Genomic DNA, 24214 nt, shown 5'->3' with positions numbered 1-24214 from the left:
GGGAAGAGAAAGGGGAAATACTGGGCAATGATATTGGTCAGATGATATTGTTATACTGTGTGCATGTATGAATATTTAACAATGAATCCTACCATTTTGTACACACTGTAATGCACCAAGTTAAAATGTGGGGTAAAAATCAAAAAGAATAAAAAAGTAAAAGCACGTTCACCAACAGCGACAAACAACCCCCACAAACCTCATTCCTCCCGTGTAGTGTTTGGTCTTTACCCCACACTGCCACCTACTGGTGAAACTAAGGAGCGGTACTTGAAGTTGCTTTGAGAGTTGTTAGGTCGCCGAGACAGGTCTAAACCTTCAGGATACCAAGAGTTGAGGCAAACCCAAAGAGATGTCAGCTAGTTACCTTTTTTTTTTTTTTTGGTGCCAGGGATTGAAGTCAGGGGCACTCAACTACTGGGCCACATCTCCAGCCCCATTTTGTGTTTTTTAAAATTTAGAGACAAGGTCTCACTGAGTTGCATAGTGTCTTGCTGTTGCTGAGGCTTTGAACTCCTGATCCTCCTGCCTCAGCCTCCGGAGCTACTGGGATTATAGGCGTGCAACCCTGCGCCTGGAAGCTAGTTATTTCTAATGTCTGTGGAGAGTGGTGACTTGAGCCATGGCTTCTGATTCCCTCCTGGCTGCGTCTGCCTGGAACTGCCTGAGCAAAGGTGAAGATCAGGATGGCCCAGTTGCTATGGTAACACTGGTCCAGAGAAGGATGCACATGAAGGCGCACAGCTGTATCACTGGGAACCTTGAGCTCAGGTACCAAGCCCTGTGGGTAGAGAATCCTGGGCGTAACAAGAGGACCTTGAAGTCTCACAAGCTTTGCCGCGTCCTTCAAATTGCCTGCTTTCCTGAAACTTTCCCATGAATAACCTTCTGGTGACAAAACCTATATAATAAACATGCTGAGCTAGCTCTGGGGTCAGTAACGCCTCATCAAGGCTTGGCTGTCCCACCGGGCCCCACCTTTTCCTCCATGTGAGTCTGTTTATCTTTTCTTCATCCCCCATTGCCCCTCCAGATTCAGAATTAATGGCGGGTGCTGATTGTGGCAAATGTCATCTTAAATTTATTATTCTATTCTTATTACACTTGAAAATTCCGGCCCAAAGATACTCAAGTTAATAAATTAAATTTAGTGACCAGTGCATGGAAATGGGAGTACTTTCCACATGAAACGGTCTTCACAGGTACCCATGCATCCACGCACCCGACCTCCATCCATCCATCCATCCATCAACGCATTTAAGATAAGCTGCCTCAGTGCTCAGCGATTTCCTGTCAGCTCGATTCATTTTACTCAATATTTATTTTCTCACATTTAAAATGGGGTGGATAATGTATGAAATATGATATGTCAAGAGCTTTGTAATGTTGTGAACAACCAATAAAAAAAAAATAAAATGGGGTGGATCTTGCCTCCAGATACTCTTTCTTTTCACTGCCAGTTTATTGAGGTTTAGTTGAAGAAAATAAAACCTGTATATATTTAATATGTACAATTTGATATTTTGAAATAACCCTGAAAATCAAGCTAATTAACATATTTATCATCTCAAATAATTTTTTTTTTTGTGTGTGATGAAGACACTTAAGTTCTGCCTTAGCGAATTTCAAGCACACAATGCTCTGTGGTTAACTGCTGTGTGTAATCACTTCAGAACTCCCACATCTCACCCAGCTGAACCTTCATACCTTTGAGCTCCAGCTCCCTCTCTCCCCTCCATCTGGCCACTGGCAACAACCCTCTACTCTACTATTTATTTATTTTGGTACTGGGGATTGACCTCAGGGACACTCAGCTACTGAGCCACACCCCCAGCCCTTTCTATATCTTATTTAGAGACAGGATCTACTCAGTTGCTTGGGGGCTTGCTAAGTTGCTCATGAATGCGAGGCAAGCACCCTACCCCTGTGCTACATCCCCAGGCCCATCCAGTTTTAATCTAGAACAAATAAGGCCACAGTGAACATCCTCATGTGCTAACACACTCAGGAAAGACAGACACTGCGGAGTTCCAGGGTTTGTAAGGTTCCTGTGTCTCCCGTCTCTCTGCCATAGCAGGCTTCCCTGCTGCTGCCGCCGTGCTCCTGAGGACACACCTGTGGTGAGCAAGGGGCCCCCAGATAGGGGGTCTTGAATCACTGTAGAGAATCGGATGTGACTGCATGCGTGCTTGCAGACGAGATGCTCTGCAGTCCTCGGTGGAGCTTGCCTGCAAACAGGATGTTCTACCAAGTGGGATAGGAGGACTCTGAGAAAAGAACATTACTTGCAAACAAGAATGTTTATCTCTTCTTAAAAAGGAACAGAGCTCAGAATGCTCCAGCCCAAGAGTAGATTAAGACATGATCAGCAAGTTACTTCTGATTAGTAAGTTACTTCTGCACACAATGTTTTGCAAGCTTATAGACCTGAGTCATTGCTGTTGGAATGCTGCCTTCTTTGTTGACAATACTATAAAAGGACTACTGTATTCAATAAAGGAGCTTCTTCTCTTCTTCTTCCTTGCTCATGCTGTCCTGTGTTTGAGTTATTTGCAACAGATCACTGTCTGGAGAGATCCAGGGGACAGTACATGTGGCCGTAGCTGTAGCTCACCAATTAGTCTACTGAGGGGCCATGACATTTCTTAGGCAGAAGACATGTGGGGCCACTGTTGGTGTCATCAGTGGGTGTTGGCATTGAGCCCTAGGAACACTGAGTGCTTCATGTACTTTGTGTGTATGTGGGGCACACCAAGAACCTCCTCATCCTCCTCTATTTCACACACACATAATCAACTTACTTTTAATTCACATGTCTTATGAGTCTCATTGATCCCATTTGTTTTAATTAGGAAAGAGAGGATTACTAAAGAATGATTGATATAAGGTTACTTTATCAAAAATATAATGATAGCAGCCAATATTTACTGAGCACTGTAAGTGCTTCACACACAGGTGCTATACCACCCAATCCTTAGTGAAATTCCATTATTGACCCAATTCCACTATATTTTTTAAGGAAATAAGAAAATTTATTTTGAGTCAAGTATGAGTGACCATGGACCTGACACAGATTCAAGTTACCTTGAATAACAGGTTCCACTGTAGAAAAAAATTAGATGAACTTTTATGGTCCCAGAACAAAATAAAGTAATAATCAATGCATTTACCAATTACATGGGTGGGAGCCTCACCTGGTGGGCTACAGCAAGGTGGACTCTCTTGTATAGGTTCTAGGTGTTATGGCATTCTCAGCTTTACCACCCACACCATTATCATTCCAGTTCAACAGTTTTAGACTGAACATGGAGAGAAGTTAGGTAGATTGTAAGTTGGTTAATAAGAACCAAACTCCAGGACTCCTAACCATTATACCATCATATCCTTGAAAAATATAAAGCAAAACCTGTCAGAAATACACCTGAATTTTCTTTTAATACTTATTTTAGTCAGCTTTTCCACTGCTGTGACTGAAAGACCTGAACAGAACTATTGTAGAGTAGGAAAAGTTTATTTTTGGGGCTCAGAGGTTTCAGAGGTCTTAGTCCATAGAAGGCCGGCTCCACTCCTCAGGCCTCCAGGTGAGGCAGAACATCATGGCAGAAAAGTGTGGCAGAGGGAAGCAGCTCACATGATGATCAGAAAGCAGAGACAGATCTCCATTCACCAAATGCAATATACATACTCCAAAGCCACACCCCAATGCTCCACCTCCTTCAGCCACACCCTACTAGCCTTCAGTTACCACTCAGTTAATCCCTATCAGGGGACTAATTTGTTGATTGGGTTAAGGCTCTCACAACCCAATAATTTATCTTCTGAACCTTCTTGCATTGTCTCACACGTGATCTTTTGGAGGACAACTCACATCTAAACCATAATATTCTAAAGTTCTTTTTTAATCAATCTGGAATTTATTTTTTTGAATGATGTGAAATAGGGAACTAATTTGGTTTAATCCTTTAGCCAACTGACCCAATGGCTTCCTTGTTTCAGTGATTTTGATATTTCCTCTAAGATGTGCTGGATACCCACATATGCCCAGTCTGCTTTGGACCTCTGTCTGTTCTGACCTCTGTCTATTCTTATGATAAGAACACACTTATGCCCCTAATCTCTTGCCATGGCTCAGATTGCATATTTTCAAGTGTCCTCAGATTGCATATTTTCCCCATGCCTGTTTTAAACTACACTACCCCTCCAACTCACAAGGATCCTCATCCTCCCCACTGGGCATTCCCTGAATCTTAATAGTCACTCTTAAGGACCCACCTTCAATCAACTTTTCTATGCCAGATTTCTTCATATTTACCTTCACTTCTTACCATTTTTTTAAAAAAATGCTAATGTAGCATAAACTTCAATGTGTTGAATTCATTTTATTGGAATTGAGCAACCTCATTTCCTTCTCTATAACTCCCCTCCACTCCTCATTTTGGAGCACGTTTGTACAAAGCAACATCTCACCTTTGTAACCCTGGCACCCAGCATAAAGCAATGAGCTGATGCTCTAGAGGTTATTTATTGAAAGAACACACACATAAGCTTCATATATAAAAAATATTAGGGTACTGGTTTTCTGAGGAGGAAAGCTTAGGAATGGAGTTAGACACCCTATTGAAACTTTTCCTTCATAGCTACAAAACAAACATATTACCTTTTGTTACATATATATTTACATAACAAATATGTAATTTTTAAAAACAAGAGCCAGATCTCCCATGTATTGTCTTAGATCACATTTTTTACTAGTGAGAAAAGCAAGATGTAGAAGCAATTAAACATATACTCCTACTTTTAATACAAATCAGAAAATTTTTGTTAGAAACAAAAACTTAGGTACGGGTATGTTTTTATAGAGCGCCTGATTTAGCCAAAGGAGCAAAGCATTAGGTTAGGAGATAGAAACTTAAGTACTAAACATTCCTGCCCCGCCCCTATCCCCGCCCACCAGTCAAGCCCCGCCCCGAGCCACTCCTCAAGAGCAGACCCCGCCCTATCCCGGGCAGCCGGACCTAAGCCCCACCCAAGCCCCCCATCCCTCGGATGTAGGCCCGCCCCCAGCCCCGCCCTCCCGGCCGTGTCGGACCCTACTCTAGAGTTCTAACGTAACTCCCGTGGAAGGGAGTTGGAATTTCTCCTCTCTGAGGAGACTGAGGAAGGCGTCAGCCTTTCCGCGGCCTCCTAAAGCGCCTCTGATTTCGAGAGCCGAAGTCCCGAGCACTTCCGTTCCCGGCTGCCCCGAGACCGGAAGCGGAACTGCGCGGCGGCGGCGGGCGGCTACGGCCGTGCGGGACTGCGCGGCGCGCGGCGGTGGGAGTGTCTCCGGCCGGTCTGCAGGTGCGGCCCGGCCCCTCGGGAGGGCGGGGCGGGAGGGGACTGTTTGGCTGACGCTGGGAGGGGCCGCAGGGCCAAGGACAGCCCCAGACCTGGCTGGAGGCGCTTTGCTAGGCGAGGGCCTGGGAGAGGCCCGCACTTCTCGGGCCTCGCCGCCCCTCGCCCCATAGCTCGCCCTGGTCTGCTCACGGTCTGGGCAGACAGGGTTGTCATTCTGTCCAAAAGGAATCCCATAGTGCAGTCCAGGTCTGGCAGCTCAGGAATGTGGTGACACCGTCCCTCTCTCCCTCCTGCCCTCCCTGATTTATAGGAAAAGCGCATTAAGAGGACCCTTCTCTGCCTCCCTTATGCAAGATAACTGTATATTGGTAATTCAGGTTTTATCTTATAAGACATTTAATCTGTCTAGCTTTGCAACTGCAATGTTAGGTCTGGTGTAGGTGTGCAAATTGGTTTGATTGAGCGACTTTATTTAAAAATTGAAGAGATGAACTAGATGACAAGGGATTTATTTTGGTGACTGTCAATTTGTGGTCCCTTAGCTTAATATGTGTTAGCTTCACTTCTCTTGTTTCTTCTTTTCTGTTCTTTTCAAGTGGGCTACAGTCCTTAGCCCAAACTTGTGAACTACAAATCTTCCAAACATATTGGACTCTGGAAACAAGATAAATTCTGTTAGTACCAGAAACTGAAACTGAGTTGGGATGTCTTTCTTGATAATGGAATTAAAACTAACTTCTACTGAGAAATGAGGAAAGATTAACTCTAGAGGAAAATTAAAGATCAGATTTCAGTTTTATCAATGAAGTATTTGCCAAGGAAATAAATGCCTCTCCTTACCTTTTTAGAAAGAATCATTGTTTTTTAAAGATACTTGAAATTTAGTGTTGTGATTTATTTTATATTTTAAACAGGCATTTAAAGTCATTCTCCTGTTTGGTTTTTAATATCTTGTTTTATGGGTTTGCATATGTGTTTGCGAGCATGTGTGGGCATAAGGCTTCTCAGACTTACTGTACTGAATCATTCTTTTTTTTTTTTTTTGAATCATTCTTGAGTAGTGTTGACTTTTGGAGCACATTTTCATTGGGGTTCCCTCAATGAATTGGCCCTGTAAAGAGGGAAATAATGTTGCGGTAATACATATAGCGCTTGTTCCCCTGAAGGTTTTATCCTAGAGAGGGCAGTTCCCTGAAGGTAATAGTAAATTTTGCACTGTGTTATAAGTCATAGGGAAGCCCCTGAATTCATTTATTTTTTTTAACCAGGGATTGAACCCAGGGCCACTTAACCACTGAGCCACATCACCAGCCCTTTTTATATTTTATTTAGAGACAGGGTCTTGTTGAATTGCGAAGTGCCTCGATAATCTCCTGAGGCTGGCTTTGAACTAGCAATCTTCCTGCTTTAGTCTCCTGAGCCACTGGGATTACAAGCCTGCTCCACCTTGCCTGGCTGAATCCAAGTTTTAAGGAGGGGAGTGACATAATTATGTTTGTGATTTAAACAAAAAATTGGCTCCTGGATTGAGTATGGATTTTGAGATGAACATGAATGAATACAGTTTATCTAGAAGCCTCAGTAATTTCAGAAGTTACAGGATGATAGAAAGGAGTTGATGACTGTAAAATCAGAAAGGTTGAGATATGTGTAGAAAGTAGGATTGAGAGAATTTGATAGATGATGTGTTTTTTTTTTGTGTCACATGATCAGCAATCTATGGCCCATACATAGGTCAAATATGGTCCATTGCTGGCTTATACAAATAAAGTTTTATTGGAACCTATTTGTTGATGTGTTGTCCATGGCTCTTTTTGTGCTACAAGCATATAGTTAAGTAGATATGACAGAGATTACATAGCTCATAATTCCTAAGACAGTTGGTGCGTAGTCCTTTGCAAAAAGTTTGCAAACCCATAAACAGTACTTGGTACACATCATGCTCTGTGCTGGTGGCTGGGTGTGAAGTTTTGAAAAGAGTGGGCACAGGTCTATCTAGGCTTATTAGGTTTACATCACAGTTGGAGAGAGACAGGCAAAATCACCTAAAGAAATAAATTTGAAACCACAACTTGAAAAGAGCAGTGAAGGAAAAGTAGAGGCTGTTAGAGGTAACTAGAAGGCATGTAAGAGGAAACATGATTCCTTCATGAGATGAGAGGGCCAGTAGGAATCACCAGGGACTGTTGTCTGGAAGGTGGTCTAGGGCCCTACTCTTGCTTATCACGATAAATTCCCTGTAATGATTCTCAGCTTGGCTGCCTTGCTGGAGGCCCACACAGTGGGATCCCCCAGCTCAAGCCCTGCTTGGTGTTCTGCCTCTGCCACCCTCACACCCCACTTTTTTTCACCTTAGTATCTCTTTTATTGCAGAGAGGACATCTACTGAGATCTTGAACCCCGCTGCTGATGTCATGGTGAGGAGATTGGGGGAATCTGGATGCTTGAGATGGGGCTCATAACCATGTACTCTGGGCTCTATTTTCTCCCCATCCCAACTGAGGGAGAAAGGGGAGAGGGAGTGTGGAGCACCCTCATTCCTGCCCCAGAGGACCTGGGGACATTTTTTATGCATGACCTCTAGAGGGAACTGTTATGGGATGAGGATCCCTCAACACACCCCAAGGCACTGTTTGCAGCATAGGGCTCCTCTAGGGCCATCTCTGTCATCCTTTGTGAGAATTACTGAGAATACATGTGGCTGTAGAAATCTAACTTGAAGTTAGTTAAGATTCAGTAAAAGTAAAGACCCAGTTTCTTAGTCACCGCAATGATATTCCTCAAGTGCTCTGCAGCTGCACATGCCATCTTGGACACTGCAGGCAGGCATCCCATGATCACAGAGGGCCCTGATGGACAGCACAGCTCTAGGGAATTTGGAGATCAAGGGGCCATGATGTTTCTCAGATGCAATAGAAGCCTATTTTAACAAGTATAAACGACTATTAAATTCTTACAGTATACCCCTTGTATCTGTAGACCACCCTCAGGTACAGGGAGTCTACAGGTCTGTATTTGTGGTTTCAGTTTCACTCATCAACAGGAGGAAGGGTGATTACAGTACATCAAGATATTTGGGGAGGGGGTGGAAATAGTCACATTTACATAACTTTTGAGGTATAGTGTAATGCCATGCTTGTTCTGTTATTGTTATTGTTCATCTTTCACTGTCCCTAATTTATAAATTAAGCTGTATCAGGGGTATGTACGCAAAAGAAAGAACATGTTTTATAGAGGTTTAGTGCTGTCTGTGGTGTTAGATCTCCATTGGGGGTCTTGGGGTGAATTCCCTGTATATTAGAGGGGTACTATACTCTAAGTATTGGGGGGCATCCTAGGACTTCACCCAAATTAAGAGGTCAAACCCAAATTTGTGATTCCATAAATAAGAAGGTTCAGGAAAAGCCCACAAAGCTGGGATGAACAGGTCCTGCCATCGCCAGTCAGCTGGGTTACCGGGAGAGCAGATTTACACTTGAGGGTTTGTGTAAATGTGAAAGGAAAGTAACCATCTCACCCTGGCGGGCCCTCAGTTCTGCCCCAGCAGCATGGAAGCTGTTGTAGTTGTGTCACAGAGGGTGTGTCTGTGTGTCCAAACGTGCCCTCCTCCGCCACCCAGAGTGATGGGAGGCCAGCTTTTCTGCCCCCAGGTGTAGAGAGAACTCCCTCTTGCATGTCCTTGCATGGGGGTTCACTTCCTCATCCTTCAGTGGTGGATGGTCTTTGCTGAACCCGAACGTGTGTGCTTTTTAAGGAGTCTGTCACCTTTGAGGATGTGGCCGTGGGGCTCTCCCAGGAGTGGGCATTGCTGGACGACGTGCGGAGGGACCTGTGCAGATATGTGTTACTGGACAACTACCAGACCTTGGCCTGCAGAGGTGAGGCTGGCATTGCGCCGTTTCTTGCTGCATGTGTATGCCGGATACTTCCTCAGTGTTTGCCCTGTGGACGAGCATGGGTTAGGCTTATGGGGTTTATTGTCCACTGGAGTCCTGAGATCGACAAAGCCCCATTTATTGCATTACTTCATTCTGTCCCAAGGGAGGATGTCTGTGGGCCTCACTGAACTTGGCCCTGGACAAGGGTTAGGGAGCCTCTGCCTCTTGGGCCAGAGAAGAGGGGATTGTGATTTGGGTTACTATTAGGGCATTTTCTGTGCTGTCACAAAACATTGAAGGCTGGCTACTTTGTAAAGAAGAGGCATGTATTTAGCTTACACTTCTGGAGACTGAAAGTTCAAGATCTGGTGGCCCCATCAATTCAGCCTCTGATAGATGGCATCACTGTGGTAGAAGTGCCTGCAGATGCAATCACATGGCGAGACAGGGAGCCAGCGAGATTCAGGGCCAGGCTTGCTCTTTTTATAACCACCCCCTCTTATAGGATGGGAACTAATGGGCATCCTGTGAGAACTACTCACCTTCTCTAAGAGACCCAACGACCTACCTGCCTTTCACTGGGCTCCAATTTGTATGGTTCCCTGTCCTCCCAACAGCGCCACAGTGAAGACTGAGTGCAGCACATGAACCCTGCGCGGGTACCCCCAGACCATGTCCAACCCGCTGCAGGGTGCTGAGCAAAGAGCTCTGCTGAGGGCACTAACAGCTGGGCATGGTCACTCTGTTGCCCATCGTACTTGTCAGCCTCCCCACCTGAAGCCCATGTTGAAGCTGAGCCTGGGTGAATTTATTGCCCTCTGGAAGCTGCCAGCCCTCAGCCATGCACCTCTCTCTAGGCACAGGGACTCCACTGTGCCGGTCCCACCTGGCCTCCTTGGTGGGGACAGGAGCAGAGTCAAGGCAGTAGAATGAGGGGCTCTCCAGACCCCAGGTGGGGGTCAGTACCAGGCTGCAGAGCTGACCCACCTGGCTAGGGTGAGTGCCCTGGGAAGTGTCAGTCTGAGGGCAATTTTGAAGGCTCTTTGTTCCAAGGAGAATTATGAGAGGTTTTTCAAGTTCATTTAGCTTCTCTTTTGTTTTCACTTTCGAGCCCTTCTCTAATACTTTCCTTAGGTCTCAGAAAAGTATGTCCCAATTTCTCTTTCTTAAAAAATTGAGATATACTTCACATATAATAAAAATTTTTAGAATACATAATTCATTGACTTTTACTGTATTCATAAACTATCTAATTCTAGAACATTTTCATCACCCTAAAAAGAAACTTTGTCTCCATTAGCAATTACCACCTCCCCCCCACCAGCCCCTGGCAACCATTATCTACTTTCTATCTCTATGGATGTTCCTATTTTGGACATTTCATATAAATGAAATTATGTAATTCTGTATGTAGCGTTTGTTATCTGTCTTCTTTCATTTAGCATAGATTTAAAGATTCATCCATAATGTAGCAAGAATCAGAACTTTATTCCTTTTTAAGGCAGAATAATATTCCATTGTACAGATATGTTTGTTTTGTTTGTTCATGAATCAGTTGATGGGTACTTCCATTTTTTGGCTTGGCTTAGTCCATTTAATTTTGCTATGATATTTAATGCTGGGTAATATAAAAAGGAAAGAGGTTTATTTGGCTCACAGTCCTAGTGGAGGGAAGTTCAAAGATCATGGAAGTACAAAGAGCTGTATCCCGGCACTATGTGTCCTGGTGAGGGCCTCCTTAGCCACATCACAACATGGCAAAGTAGGAAGGGAAACCGCTGTGGGCAGAAGGGACAGGCATATAAGGTGGCCTTGCTTTATAACCATCTGCTCTGGAGATATCCAGTCTACTCCATAAGACCAGCAGTAATACATTCGTGAGGGTGGAGCCTCTATGACCTAAATATCTTCCTCTAGACCCCACCTCTTAAGGTTCTGCCCCCTCAACGTTGCCACACAAGTGACCAGATTGCAAGACCTGAACCCTGGGGACATTCAGAGCACATTCAAACTATGGCATGACTGTTACGCAAAATGCTGTGATGAGCGTTTCTGCCCCAGATGTTAGTTGTCTTGGGTCTGCACTCAGGAGTGGGATTGCTGGGTCATCTGGGAGGCCCACTTTGGGTGTTTGGAGGAGCTGTCCCACTGCTCTGCTTTCCCACTGTGGTTGTGGTGGTTCTGATGTCTCCCGTTCTTAGCCACCATTGTTGCTCAGTTCCTCTTTAAACTTAACACTTCCAAGTGTGTCCTTTTTTCTTCAAAACTGGAGATAAACCCAGGACCTTGTGTGTGCCAGGCAAGTGCTCTGCCACTCAGCTGTGCGCCCAGCACTGTGTGTGTTCTTGACTAGTTGCTTCTTACTTGGTTTTCTAGTAACACCCTTCTTTGGAAATATGTCGCAATTCTCATAGAATCTTCAACTGGGGAATCACCCTTCATTTCCCCCTCAGTCCGTTGATTGCTTGAGTTCCTCACACGGCCCTACTGGTGGACGCCTTTTTCTCTTTCAGTATCCTCCCAAGTTTAGGCTCAACATGAAAATATAAAAACCTACAAATATATACATATATGTTCTCTCTCTCTCTCTAGCCCTCTTTATCCAAGGATTCTGCATCTGCAAATTTAACGAACCATAAACACAAAATATTTGGAAAAAATTGCATCTGTACTGTGTACACACAGACCAATAGTACATACAGATGTACATGCAGACTTGTTTCTTGTCATTACTCCCTAGAGGAGAACAACTATTTATGTAGCATGTACATTCTATTGGGTGTTATGTTATTATATTTGGTACCAGGGATTGAGCCCAGGGGCACTCAACCACTGAACCACATCCCTAGGCTTTTTGTATTTGATTTAGAGACAGGGTCTCACTGAATTGCTTACTTAGGGCCTTGCTAAGTTGCTGAGGCTTTGAACTTGTGATTCTTCTGCCTCAGCCTCCTGAACTGCTGGGATTACAGCATCCCCTTTGTGTGGGGAAGCCCTCAGTTAGTGCACCACCATGCCTGGCCCTATTGGGTATTATAAATTTTCTACACAAATAGTGCACCATTTTGTATAAGGGATTTGATTAACTTTAGATCTTGGTATCTAAGGGTAGACCTGGATACCAACCCTGTATAGATATGGCGTGTGTGTGTGTGTGTGTGTGTGTGTGTGTGTGTATGCATAGGTATATACAGGGTTGACTATATTTTTCCATTTATATCACCACTTCTTTCTGAAAGTATTTTTTTCCCAATTCATTTTAGACTGGGGGTCTCAATGCAAATCTAAAGAGTCAGCGTCTCTGCAGGGTATTTTGGAAGACATATCACCCAGGGACACACAGATGGTAAGATTCCTGGATTATCTCTAGCTCCCTTTTGCAGCAAAGTTGAGGAATCTATGAACTGGAAAACCAGCACCAGAACCAGGGAGACATTTGAGGCAGGGGAATCTCCTCAAAGGGAAGCAGCATCAGAGGGGAGATATGACTTTTGAATTAGGGCAAATCCCTGCTGTCACTTAATGTTCTTTCTAGAAGTTTCTGTCAAGTGCACATTTCCATCAGTGAGTCAGACATTGAGTGTATAAGATGTGATTACTTCTTTCTTTTAAAAAAATTTTTATTCTTTTTGGTAATACATGGCAGGAGAATGTGTTTTGACATATTATACATATTATACATGGTATGATCTACTTCTCAACAATGATCAGGAAAATGTGGCCAGGTGTAGAAGCCCCCTGAAAACCATGAGCAGGAGAGAGCCCTTCGGTGGAGCAGACAAGATACTTGGTCGAAAAGAACTCAAGCCCTCTAAACCAGGCCTGTCTCGAAAATGCTGAAAATGTGCTCCCTACTGGGAGGATCCCCGGTTCTGTCTGGGGTGCTGGCAAACTCTTTGCTGTCACTCACCTCTTGCTGGGAGCAGCCTCCACCTAGAGAGAAGGGACCAGTGAGTTTAACCAGTGCAGAAGGGGATTCTGGGGGACATGTAACCTGGATTTGATGAGAGACCTGGCGAAGGAGAGGCCACCTTGATTTTAAGGAATGTTGGAAAGTCGTTGGGATCCTTTAGAATCCTTCCCGGAAGGTGCCCCTTTGTGTGGGGAAGCCCTCAGAACTGGCCTACACATTACTGTGCATAGGAAATGCAGAGAGTCCGCTTGTTCCCCACTTGGGCTCTGAGTTCCTTCTTCCTCACACGACAGGCCTCCCCACCCCCAAAGCCTGGGTTCCCAGTCTTGGGAGTTGGCAAGAATTGGGGTTGGGTTGGGGTAGAGTGGAGCCCAAAGCCTGGCCTCGCACCTCAGTAGTGTGCACTGCCTATAGGATGGAAGGGGCTTCTGCTGCGTCAGAGCCCCAACCCAAGCTGGGCCTGCTTGTCCCAGAGACAGTGAGGTACCCAGAATCCCTCAGTCTGCACCCCGTCTCTGCCATGGGTTAGTGTCTGCATCAGTGTCAGAGACGTCCATCCCCATGGACAGGGTGGGATGTCCTGGGATGTAGCGAACCATGCTCTCTTCCTTTGATGGGGAACCTTCTGGAGCATGGAGAATCCTCCATCCTGGGCAGCCTGGTATGGGCTGCCAAGCAGCTGAAACCCTTGCTCTTCTTGGCTGTGACAGGTCCCGGTAGTCGACACCCTTCCCTCCCTGCACCCTCTTTGTCCTTGGTTTCTACTTATTTTGGTTGAGAACATCTTCCAGTGGCTGCCTGGGACAGGTACATAGTTTTTGAAAACTTGAGACCCCAAAATGCCTTATTTGAGCTGCTGGATTGAAGGGACCTCTCTGGCTGTGTCATTGCAGTAAGCCCCATTACAGAGGTTCTGCATGTCATCAGAGTCCCCATTCGTGCTTGTTGTGTGAAGAAATGAGTGGACAGGTGCTGGGGAAAAACGGCCTGGGCTCCGTCACCACCTTGTCTGTGGTCAGTGGTGGAGCTGGAGAGTGAAGGAGGGAGAGGGAACCCTGACAGCTGGGGGCTCCTCTCTAGGTTCTGTGGATTTTGTCCTTTGAGCACAGAGTTCTAGCATCTTCCATGGATCTTTCTGCTTGGCCCAGCCCCACAAGATCCCCAGTACTGAGGGATGGGAGGGGCTTCTGCTGCATCAGAATCCCAGGAATAGGCGGTTTCAGGATGGTCTGAGAGGGCAGAGGAGGTCCACCCAGGGACACTGAGCAGTGCATCCTGGAGGTGTGCAGCCCATAGGTGGCAGAGTGGCTTTGGAGCTGGGAGTCAAGCCCAGGCCTAACAGCAGGACCGCAGCCTTCTTCACAGCCTGAGGCCACACAACTGCCACTGGCTGATGGTCCCTTTGACTGGTTCTTCTTGTCTCTTCTGGGCACCACCCAGCCTTCTCCCAGTCATCTGGCAGCTCTGTGGCCATGTCTCCTGGGGAAAAGTGCTTCTGGGCAGGGATAGAATCCTGGGGGAGGGAAGAGCAGCTGGACCCTGGGCCCTGTCTTGTCTGCTGTAGCCTTTCTTCCTGTGGCCTTTCTTCCACCCCATCCCCTACCCCTTCCAAGACCTGGTACCTGTAGGAATGTGTGGGTTCCATGGTCTGAGGTTGGTGAAGAGTGCTTGGCTCAGGTCCCTGCGTTTCCTTACTGCAGCAGAGTGAGCAGAGGAGAGGGACACGGTAAGCCACATCCTGAGCACTGCCCCGAGCAAAGGTCTTCCTCCCACTTGCCCCTGCCTCACCACCTCTCTTCAGGTCCGTGCTACAAGGGCCTCCCATCTCCCAGCTGCCACCTTGTCCTGCCTGCTTTACTGACACAGTATAACCCACCTCCAGCGCTTCACTGCTGTCACCCTGCCTAGGGCCACCATCGCTTCTCCACTGAGGGACCACTCCCAGCAGGCTCCTAGACCCTCCCTTGGACACTGAGACCAGAGGGGTCTCTTAGAAATGCACGTTAGGCGGGACATCTTTCTTGCTCCCCTTGAGGGAGCAGCTGCCAGTAAAGAAGAGTTCAAATCCTTTCTCCCACACGTTCTATTTCACCATAACCAAATACTAGGCACTGGGTACTTTGTTAAAAAAAGTTTTTTATAGCTTACAGTTGAAGTGGCTGAAAGTCCACAATTGGGTGGTCCCATCTGTTTGGCCTCTGGAGAGGGCCTTGTGGTAGATGGTGTCAAGGGGGAGATGTGTGCAAGTCGGGGAGATCACACAATGAAACAGACAACCAGAGAGAGATTCAGGGGTCACTCTTGCTCTTTTATGATGGTCCATTCTCTTGGGAACTAGCTGGGGACCCGTGAGAACTACATTAATCCCTTCCAGAGGCATCACCCCAGCGACCTAATTACCTTGCACTAAACCCTACCTCTTAGAGGTCCCAACATCACCACACCGAGGACTGAGCACCCACCCAGGAAGCTTTGGGGGACAAACTGCATCCAACCACAACACGTGTCAGGTCTTCCTTCCAGGAATAACTGCTAACTGCCCTCAGGTCCCCTGCACCCGCTCTCTGCCCCTCAACCTGCTGGCTGTTCACTGGAGCATTCGCTAGAGCCCCTTCTGTTCTAGTGTTTTCCTCCCTGCAGGAGGCTGCTTCCCTGAGGGGGGCATCTCTCTGCATATCATTTTGGCATGACATGTTATCACAGTGATTAGCTTTGTATTCAGAGTTAGGTGTATCTTGACAAGGTAAAGGGGTGTCTGCCGCTCTTGTCACACATTCCCTGGGGCAGGGCCAACCACACAAGATCAGTTAGGGTGAATGGGTGTGAGCAGTTCCCCCTGGCTGTGTGACTAATCTCTGACCCTGTCCCTCTGTCCAGGGACTGCAGGTGGCCTTGCAGACTCAGAGGGTGGTGACGCCGGTGCCCACGCTGGGTCTCCCCAACCCATGGGTGGCCAGGGCTTCTGGTGAGTGAGTGATGTGTGGTACATGTGGCTGCAGGGCCTCAGTGTTCTGTTTTGTCCCGGAGTTTGTGACCCATTCCACCTCCATTTCTTTTTCTTTCTTTTTTTTTTTTTTGAGAAAGAGAGAGAGAGAGAGAGAGAGAAGAGAGAGAGAGAGAGAGAGAGAGAGAGAGAGAGAGAGAGAGAATTTTAATATTTATTTTTCAGTTTTCAGCGGACACAACATCTTTGTTTGTATGTGGTGCTGAGGACTGAACCCAGGCAGCACACATGCCAGGCGAGCGCACTACCGCTTAAGCCACATCCCCAGCCCTCCACCTCCATTTCTTGAGTGTAGGCACTTCCATGGTCAGAGGAGAGACCGTGAAGCTGTCTCATTATCTGAGTGTTCCAGGGGGAGTTACTTGCTAAGATTGTGGGCTGGGACCCTTTGTTCTTTTTTCTGTAATGAGATAGCAGGAGCATAATTATGTGAGGCCAAGCATATATTAATCATGTTGATTTAGCCATTCCACAATTTATGCATGTTTCAAAACATCATTACACCATAAACACATATGATTTCTATTTCTCAGTTAAACAACATAACAACAAGAGCAATAACAATAATAACAATAACAATTTAAAATAAAAGAGAGGGCCCAGATCTGGGAAGCATAAAATTATTCTCCTTGTAACTTAAAAAGTAATATTTCTGAATAAGCAATTTATCAAGAGTAGTTTCAACACCATTAATTCTTTTTTTTTAAAGAAAGAGTGAGAGAGGAGAGAGAGAGAGAGAGAGAGAGAGAGAATTTTTAATATTTTTTAGTTCTTGGCGGACACAACATCTTTGTTTGTATGTGGTGCTGAGGATTGAACCCGGGCCGCACGCATACCAGGCAAGCGTGCTACCACTTGAGCCACATCCCCAGCCCACCATTAATTTTTGACTATACAATTTGTGCTAATTTTGAAAATTATGATTGAATTTACTAGAAATGATCTATATTTTAATGATCTGAGCTTTTAAAAAAGATTAAAAACCGCATCTTCTGAGAAATGAATAAAGTATATTAATTCAAGTAGACAAATAACATCTTAGCATTAATAGAAAGGTATTGGTTTCTTTTTGTCTGCCTACTAGTGAGAAAAATGAAGTTTGTTTCTTACCAGTATCATCCCATCTTGTTTGGACAGGGTATAATTCTGTGTTGCTCTTCAGTTTATCTGTGGTTAAGTCTTTTGGACAGGGTATAATTCTGTGTTGCTCTTCAGTTTATCTGTGGTTAAGTCTTTTGGGCTGGACTCTACCTCCTCCCCTCCCTCCCCGGCCCTCCCTCCTCCTCTTCCTTCCTTCATGGTTCTGGGATGGACCCGGGATTTCAGAAACACTCTACTACTGAAGGACACCCCAGCCCTCCTTGTTAATTCTTTAAAGGGGTATGACTTGGTCCTGTGGTGAGGTGGGAGCCAGGAAATAACTACAAAGAAACATTGACCCTTCACTCCATGGAGCTCACAGCCTAGATGGCTGTAGGGTTTTTAAATAAGATTAGAACACAATGGAAGCACAATGCAAGGCCTTCATCTTGGGGTGCAGGGAGGAATTCTGGGAAAAGACAGATGTTCAAACTTAAACCAGGGCTGGAGGTGGTGTGTGCACCTGTGGTTGCAGCTCCTGGGGAAGGGGTTTAGGGGAGGTAGGAGCATTGCTTGAGTCCAGGAGTTCAAGATCTGAGAAACATAGTGAGGCCCCATCCCCCTCCAGAATAATATAAAATAAAAATAATAAATCACATAAATAGAATCTTAGAATAGGGCTTCTCAACCACAGTCCTCCTAAGTTTGATGCTGACTTTCGGTCATACATTCAGGTTACCTCCACATGATCCCATCATCCTGAGTTTTAACCAGTTCCCAACAAGAACCTAATCGCGGAATCTCATCCAAGTATCACTCCAAAAAGTCCACATCTCATCAGGTACATGCTCTAAGTCAGCTATGAATGGGACTCGAGGTGTGATCCCTCCATCTGTGACTGTGAAACCAGAAAACAGGTTGTATGCTCCCAAAATATAGAGGTGGACCAGACACAAGTGACATTCCTATCTCAAAGGTGGGAAATTGGAGGGAACAAAGAGGTCATAGGTCAAGGCCAAATTCAAAGCCCAGCCAGGCAATTCTGGGATTTCCAGGCCTGATGATAGTCGCTCTGGCTTGAGGCCTGTCCTCTGGCGCTTGGTTTGACTGTTTCACTGGAGTTTCCTCAGATAAGTGAGGAGGGTTGAGCTGCTGGCTGGGCACACAGCCTGGGTAATAGTGAACCTGGTGATGGGATCAACATCCAGAGGATGGATGAGGCTGCCCCCTGAGCAAAGCTCTGAGGGAGTTGAGAAGAAGGTCTTTAACCTGTGGAAGCCTCCAGCCTGATACAGGAGACCAAGGAGGAGGCTGGGCTGTGGTCACCAGAGCCCTAGAGGGTGGCAGCAAGACAGGGATTGGGTGAGTGCACGTGTTGACTGGATCCCCACTGTGTGGAGGCCACCTCTAATTCTTGCTCAGTTAGTCCCTGGTGTGGTGGGAAGTAACAGGAGGTGAAGAAATGGGTGCAGAAGTGCGATAGCCTACTATGGAGAGTAAAAATTAAAAAGTATCCAGGGGGAAAAGTGGGGTGTTATGGCTCAATTGTGTCCCCAAAAGAAGATCCATTGAAGTCATAGCCTCCAGCACCTGGGCATGTGACCTTACTTGTAAACAGGACCTCTGCAGATGTATTCAAGAGAAGATGAGGTCATGAGGGTGGACCCTGATGCAGTGTGACAAGTGTCCTTGTAAGGAGAGAGAGATGCCAGGTGAAGGTACAGGAGAAGGCTATGTGAGGATGAGGTGGACACCGGAGGGCGCTTGTGTACGCCAGGGAATACCAAGGTGCACAGCTGCCACCAGAGGAGGAGGAGGCAAGCATTTCAGGGGGTGTGGCCCTGCTGCCTCCTGGATTGGGACTTTAGCTTCCACAACTGTGAGAGAAGACATTTTGGTGTGTTTTTTAGAAAATATTTTTTTAGTTATACTTGGCCACAATATCTTTATTTTGTTTATTTTTATGTGGTGCTAAGGATGGAACCCAGTGTGCCTCACATGTGCGAGGCAAGTGCTCTGCCATAGAGCCACTACCCCAGCCTCATTTTGGTAGCTGTAAGCCACTCAACTTGTGGTATTTTGTTACTGTGATGACACTAATATAGGGAATGGCCATGGCACAGGTTTACACAGTGAGGGGGAAGGTCCCATCAGGAGGGACAGGTGGGGTGCAGGAGATGAGGGCTGCCCGGAGCTGTCTGCTCATCCTTTGCAGGCCAGAGGGAGGGCTGGTGTCCATGTGAAGGTGAGTAGAAGGGCGGCCCTCCTCAGCCAGAGTTACAGGGTGGTGGTGGTTTATCATTCCCCTTCCTGGGCGCCCTGGGGGCAGGATTAGCCCCTCAGAGCAGAGGATGGCATAGGGACATGGCCAGGCCCTGACCCTCATGCCTCAGCTATTCTCCCCCAGCTCTGCCTGCTCAGGATCCTGCCTGGCTCCAGGAAGAGGAAGATGCTATGGCTCCTGGGTGGCTGACCACCTGTTCCCAGGTGAGTAAGAAAGTCTTTCTTCAAACGAACACTGTGGTGCTGGAGAAGGACTTGCCCCCTTCATGGACCTCCTGGGCCTTCTCTACCCCACAGCCATCAGGAGCCAGGCTTTTGCCCTGGGTAGGGGGCAGCCCAGGAAACAGTTCCACACCCTCATTTAGACCCTCCACAGGCTGCTGAGCACCAGGAGGGAAAAGCCAGAGCTGTCCTTGCTTCACGACCTTTGTGGTCTCAGTGGACATAGGGTTTAGTCATTTATAAGATATTTCTCTCTGGCCTGCAACATGCTCAGGTCTTCTGGGCCCCTGGAGCTGGGAGAGGGTAAATCTGCAAGGCTTTTTGGCTGGTCATGGAGAGAGGCATCCTTTCATGAAGTAGAGGTCTTTGGCAAGGGGCATAACCTCATGCTGCTGTTAGTTATGGAGTGGCGAGTAGATACACAAGAGTTTTAAGTCTCTCTGTGTCTTTTTCTCTCTCTCTCTGTCCCTCCCTCCCTCTCTCTTACTCTCTTATTTTTGCTTTTGGGGCTGAGGCTGGAACCCAGGGCCTTGTGCATGCTAAGTACATGGTGTGCCCCTAAGCTGCACTCTACCCCCTCAGAGTTCTAATTTTGAGGCCTGAGCTGAGAGGCAGATACTGGAGACCTCAGAGCCCGATCTGAAGACCCTATGGTTGATGTCTCCCATTCCCAGGCCTACCAGCCCCACCATCCTGTTGAGACTGGGTGGGAGAGAGGGGTTATTCCTGGCTGAGCTAGAATGGGTATGTGTTTTAGGAACCAGTGACTTTTGCGGATGTAGCAGTCGTGTTCACTGCAGAAGAGTGGGTTTTCCTGGACTCTGCTCAGAGAAGCTTGTACAGAGATGTGATGCTGGAAAACTATAGGAACCTGGCCTTCTTGGGTAAGTCTGGCTTTGTTGCCTCCTCACACAGCCACCATGGGTTCTAGAAACTGTGTTTGGGAGATCAGGAGGCAAATAGGCCAGGCCATCCTCATGATGCTTCCAGTGGCCTCCCCATGGAAGTGAATGTCTGTTCTCTTCTTGTCTCTCCATGATCAAAAGATTCCAGGATTTTAAAATATCTCTGAGCCAGGCCCTGGGTTGTGTGGACCAGGGAGCTCTGGTGTCCTATGTCCCAGTGTGGAGGGTTAAATTTAACTCCTTAGTGGAAGAACTTTGCTGTGTCCCTCAGGATTCAGGCATGAATCTCTAGAACATTAAGGACTTTGGGATGTCAGTCCTGGGGTCACAGCAGGGCTTGATCATCCCACACTGGGCATCTTCTTTCCCGCAAGCAGGAGATGAACTAGGAAAACCCAGTATGTTGTCCCCCTGGGAGCCAAGAGAGGAGCTGTGGAGCCGTGAGAGAGGAGTCTTCCCAGTGACCTGTTTAGGTGAGTTCAGGCAGACCTGGTGGGCACCAGCTGTAGGAGGAAAAAGGGGCGTAAGAGTTGGAAATTGTCAACAGGGGACATTCTCAGTGCCTTGAATGAGAGGGATGTTAGGTTGAGCTCCTTTAGAAAATCAACCTTTCCTCTTTATCTTTAATACTTTCCTCTGATTTGATAGAAATATTTGTCCTTCCTCCTCTTCATATTTACTGTTTTTATGCATGTATTTTATCCATACCTCCCACTGTACATTCTTGCTAATATTTCCCTTCAATGTCACTCCCAGTCTTCATGGAATCTTTTCTCAGCAAATTGTCTATGATTCTTATCCCTTGTTCTGTGATTACATAACTCTGCACATAGTCAAATGACTTCAGTAATTTTTCTTGGCTCTCTGATACATTCTTCCTCTTTGCAATAGCCTTCCTATGTGTGGGATAAGTATTGAAAAAATCCACACTAGCCTTGTTATGCTTTTTGGTCATCTTGATCCCAGAGTTTCTTTCTCTGTGCCTTTGATTTTTTTATTACCTGATTCATTTCAGAACCTCAACTTCAACCCCAAGAATCAATTTCTAGCCAAGATATTTTTGTGGGGATTCCATCCGTTGGCACAAAACAGGTAAGATTCACAAGGGATTACTCTTAGACCTCTATAGAAGGACAAGTCTGTGGTTGTTGCTGTAGGGTAGAAAAGCAGTGGAAGAGCCCAGAGAGATTGGTGGCCAAGGGCACTTTCCCAGGATGTAGTAGTTTTTTTTTTTTTTTTTTGAGACAGTGAATGTCATGAATTGGGGTAAAACTCTAAATGTATAGTAAAACTTGTGTCTTGGGACTGGGGTTAGCTCAATGGTAGAACATGGGCTTAGCATTTGAGAGGCCCTGGTTTCCATCTCCAGTACTGTAAAAAACCCTTATATCTTTCCATCAGTAATCATTTTCACAGTTTGAATGCAGGTATTGAGTGTTTAAAACTTAATTTTGCTTAAATAATTCAGAAAACCTCTGATCTAAGAAGCCCCAGGAAAGTAATGAAAAGAGCGCTGGTGGAGAGTGTCCACCCTGTGCCTCTTGAGGGAACTCTGAGTAGATGTAGGACTGACTTTCTCCTGAATTCAGCTTCCATGGGGAACAGGATCTCTGAGTGTGATAAAGCTTTGTCTTCACGTTTTCCTTAACCGACAGGAGCAACCACAGCCTGGAGAAGATCTCTATGATTATAATGAGCCAGGGAAACCCTTTAATACTATTGAACCAATATTTCAGGCAATTTCTGCTGGAGAGGCCCCCCATGAATGTCAAGAGAGCAGGAAGTCCTTCTTCCAGAACACTCACCTAATCACACCTGAAAAACTCCGCAGCATGGATAAGACTTATGCATGTGACCAGTGTGAAAAGTCCTTCCGCTACAGCTCTGACCTTCTCAGGCACGAGAAGACTCATACTGCAGAGAAATTCTTCCAGTGCCAAGAATGTGGACAGGCCTTCAAGTATTCCTCGAATCTGCGGAGACACCTGAGAACTCACACTGGAGAGAAGCCCTTTGAATGCAGTCAGTGTGGGAAAACCTTCACCAGGAACTTCAACCTGATTCTGCACCAGAGAAACCACACAGGAGAGAAGCCCTATGCATGCAAGGACTGTGGGAAATCCTTCAACCAGCCCTCATCTCTCCGGAGCCATGTGAGAACTCACACTGGAGAGAAGCCCTTTGCATGCAGCCAGTGTGGGAAAGCCTTCAGGGAACACTCATCATTGAAGACGCACCTGCGGACCCACACCAGAGAGAAACCCTATGAGTGCACCCAGTGTGGGAAGCCCTTCAGGACCAGCACACACCTGAACGTGCACAAGAGAATCCACACGGGGGAGAAGCTGTATGAGTGTGCAACCTGCGGTCAGGTCTTGAGTCGTCTGTCCACCCTCAAGAGTCACATGCGGACTCACACCGGAGAGAAGCCCTACCAGTGCCAGGAGTGTGGACGAGCCTTTAGTGAGCCCTCGTCCCTCAGGAAACATGCGAGGACTCATAGCGGCAAGAAGCCCTATGCGTGCCAGGAGTGTGGGCGAGCCTTCGGCCAGTCTTCACACCTCATTGTGCACGTGAGAACCCACACCTCGGGGAGACCCTACCAATGCAATCAGTGTGAGAAAGCCTTCAGGCACAGCTCCTCACTTGCCGTGCACAAAAGGACCCACAGTGGCAGAGAGAACATAAGGAAAGGTGGCTTGCCTTTGTCAGCGTCTCACTCCTACAGTGGCCCCTCGTCAGTTAGCTGTGGGTTTGTAGAAGTGTAAACATTTGGGCTGCCGATGTTCATAAAATACTTGTTAGCATGTGACTCATGTTTTCACGTCCAGCAGGTGAAACCAGCCCTGGCCTGTTTATTTCTTCTTACATGAAAAGAATGCTTTCTTACTAACACAAGAAATTGTTTTTGAGGAAAGAATAGGAGTGAATGGGGGTGTGTATGTTTATTTCACCACAAATCCCTAACTGACGCATTCATCATGTCTGTTTATGTAAACACTTCATGGTGGTTGAAATTAATGTATTAAGTTCTACATTAGCCCACTGGATCAAGCATATTATTTGCGTAAACACACTTATAAATATTGATTTCTGATCGGTCATTTACTGAGAGAGGTGTGTTATACTCCCCACGATGGTGATGGAGAACTGAATAATTCCATCAGTTTTTAAGTGTATGTGTATATTTTGAAGCAATGGAATTAAAGAAAGCTTTTCACATTTTGTGCATTTCCTGAGAATTGTTACTTTTATAAACTGGCCCTTTTTCCCTAGTGATGGCTGTTCAGCCCTGTGCCCCGCAAGAGCCACTCGCCCTTAGAGCTTGCTGTTAATAGACTGCAGCCTCTGCCAGAGGCGCTGCATCTCTTAGTCTTCTCAGCAATGCCTTGAGGTGGGTCCTGTGTTCACCCCCACCGAACACGGAAGCTGGGGCTCAGCAAGTTGAGGGGAGTACTTGAGACCATCATGTGAGGGACAGGGAGTGACTTTCTCATGGTGCTCTGACTAGCCTGGCTTTCATTTGTACTGTGTTCTTTTATGTTTTAAAATACTCTTATTTGAGGGATGATTTATACCAAAGTTCATAAAT

At 46.3% G+C, this 24214-nt stretch overlaps 1 protein-coding gene across 2 annotated transcripts; it reads left to right on the top strand.

Annotated features, from left to right (window-relative positions):
• Nucleotides 1-5261: 5261 nt before the first annotated feature.
• Nucleotides 5262-23800, top strand: Znf333 (zinc finger protein 333). Of its 2 annotated transcripts, XM_077795738.1 has the most exons (10): nt 5262-5340; nt 7711-7754; nt 9092-9215; nt 12479-12561; nt 16006-16093; nt 19620-19699; nt 20475-20601; nt 21000-21095; nt 21638-21714; nt 22278-23800. In XM_077795738.1, exons 2-10 carry the CDS (start codon nt 7752-7754, stop codon nt 23388-23390), a joined length of 1791 nt encoding a protein of 596 aa, XP_077651864.1. In that variant the 5' UTR covers nt 5262-5340; nt 7711-7751; the 3' UTR covers nt 23391-23800. The 2 variants fall into 2 exon arrangements, with proteins under 2 accessions (XP_077651864.1, XP_077651865.1); XM_077795739.1 differs by lacking the exons at nt 5262-5340; nt 7711-7754; nt 9092-9215; nt 16006-16093 and having other exon boundaries at nt 12488-12561.
• The last annotated feature ends 414 nt before the right edge of the window (nt 23801-24214 follow it).

Source organism: Urocitellus parryii, chromosome 3, assembly GCF_045843805.1.
Source record: "Urocitellus parryii isolate mUroPar1 chromosome 3, mUroPar1.hap1, whole genome shotgun sequence".
Classification (NCBI taxonomy): domain Eukaryota; kingdom Metazoa; phylum Chordata; class Mammalia; order Rodentia; family Sciuridae; genus Urocitellus; species Urocitellus parryii.
Note: the sequence above shows the minus strand (reverse complement) of the source record. Positions and strands in the feature narration are given on the sequence as shown.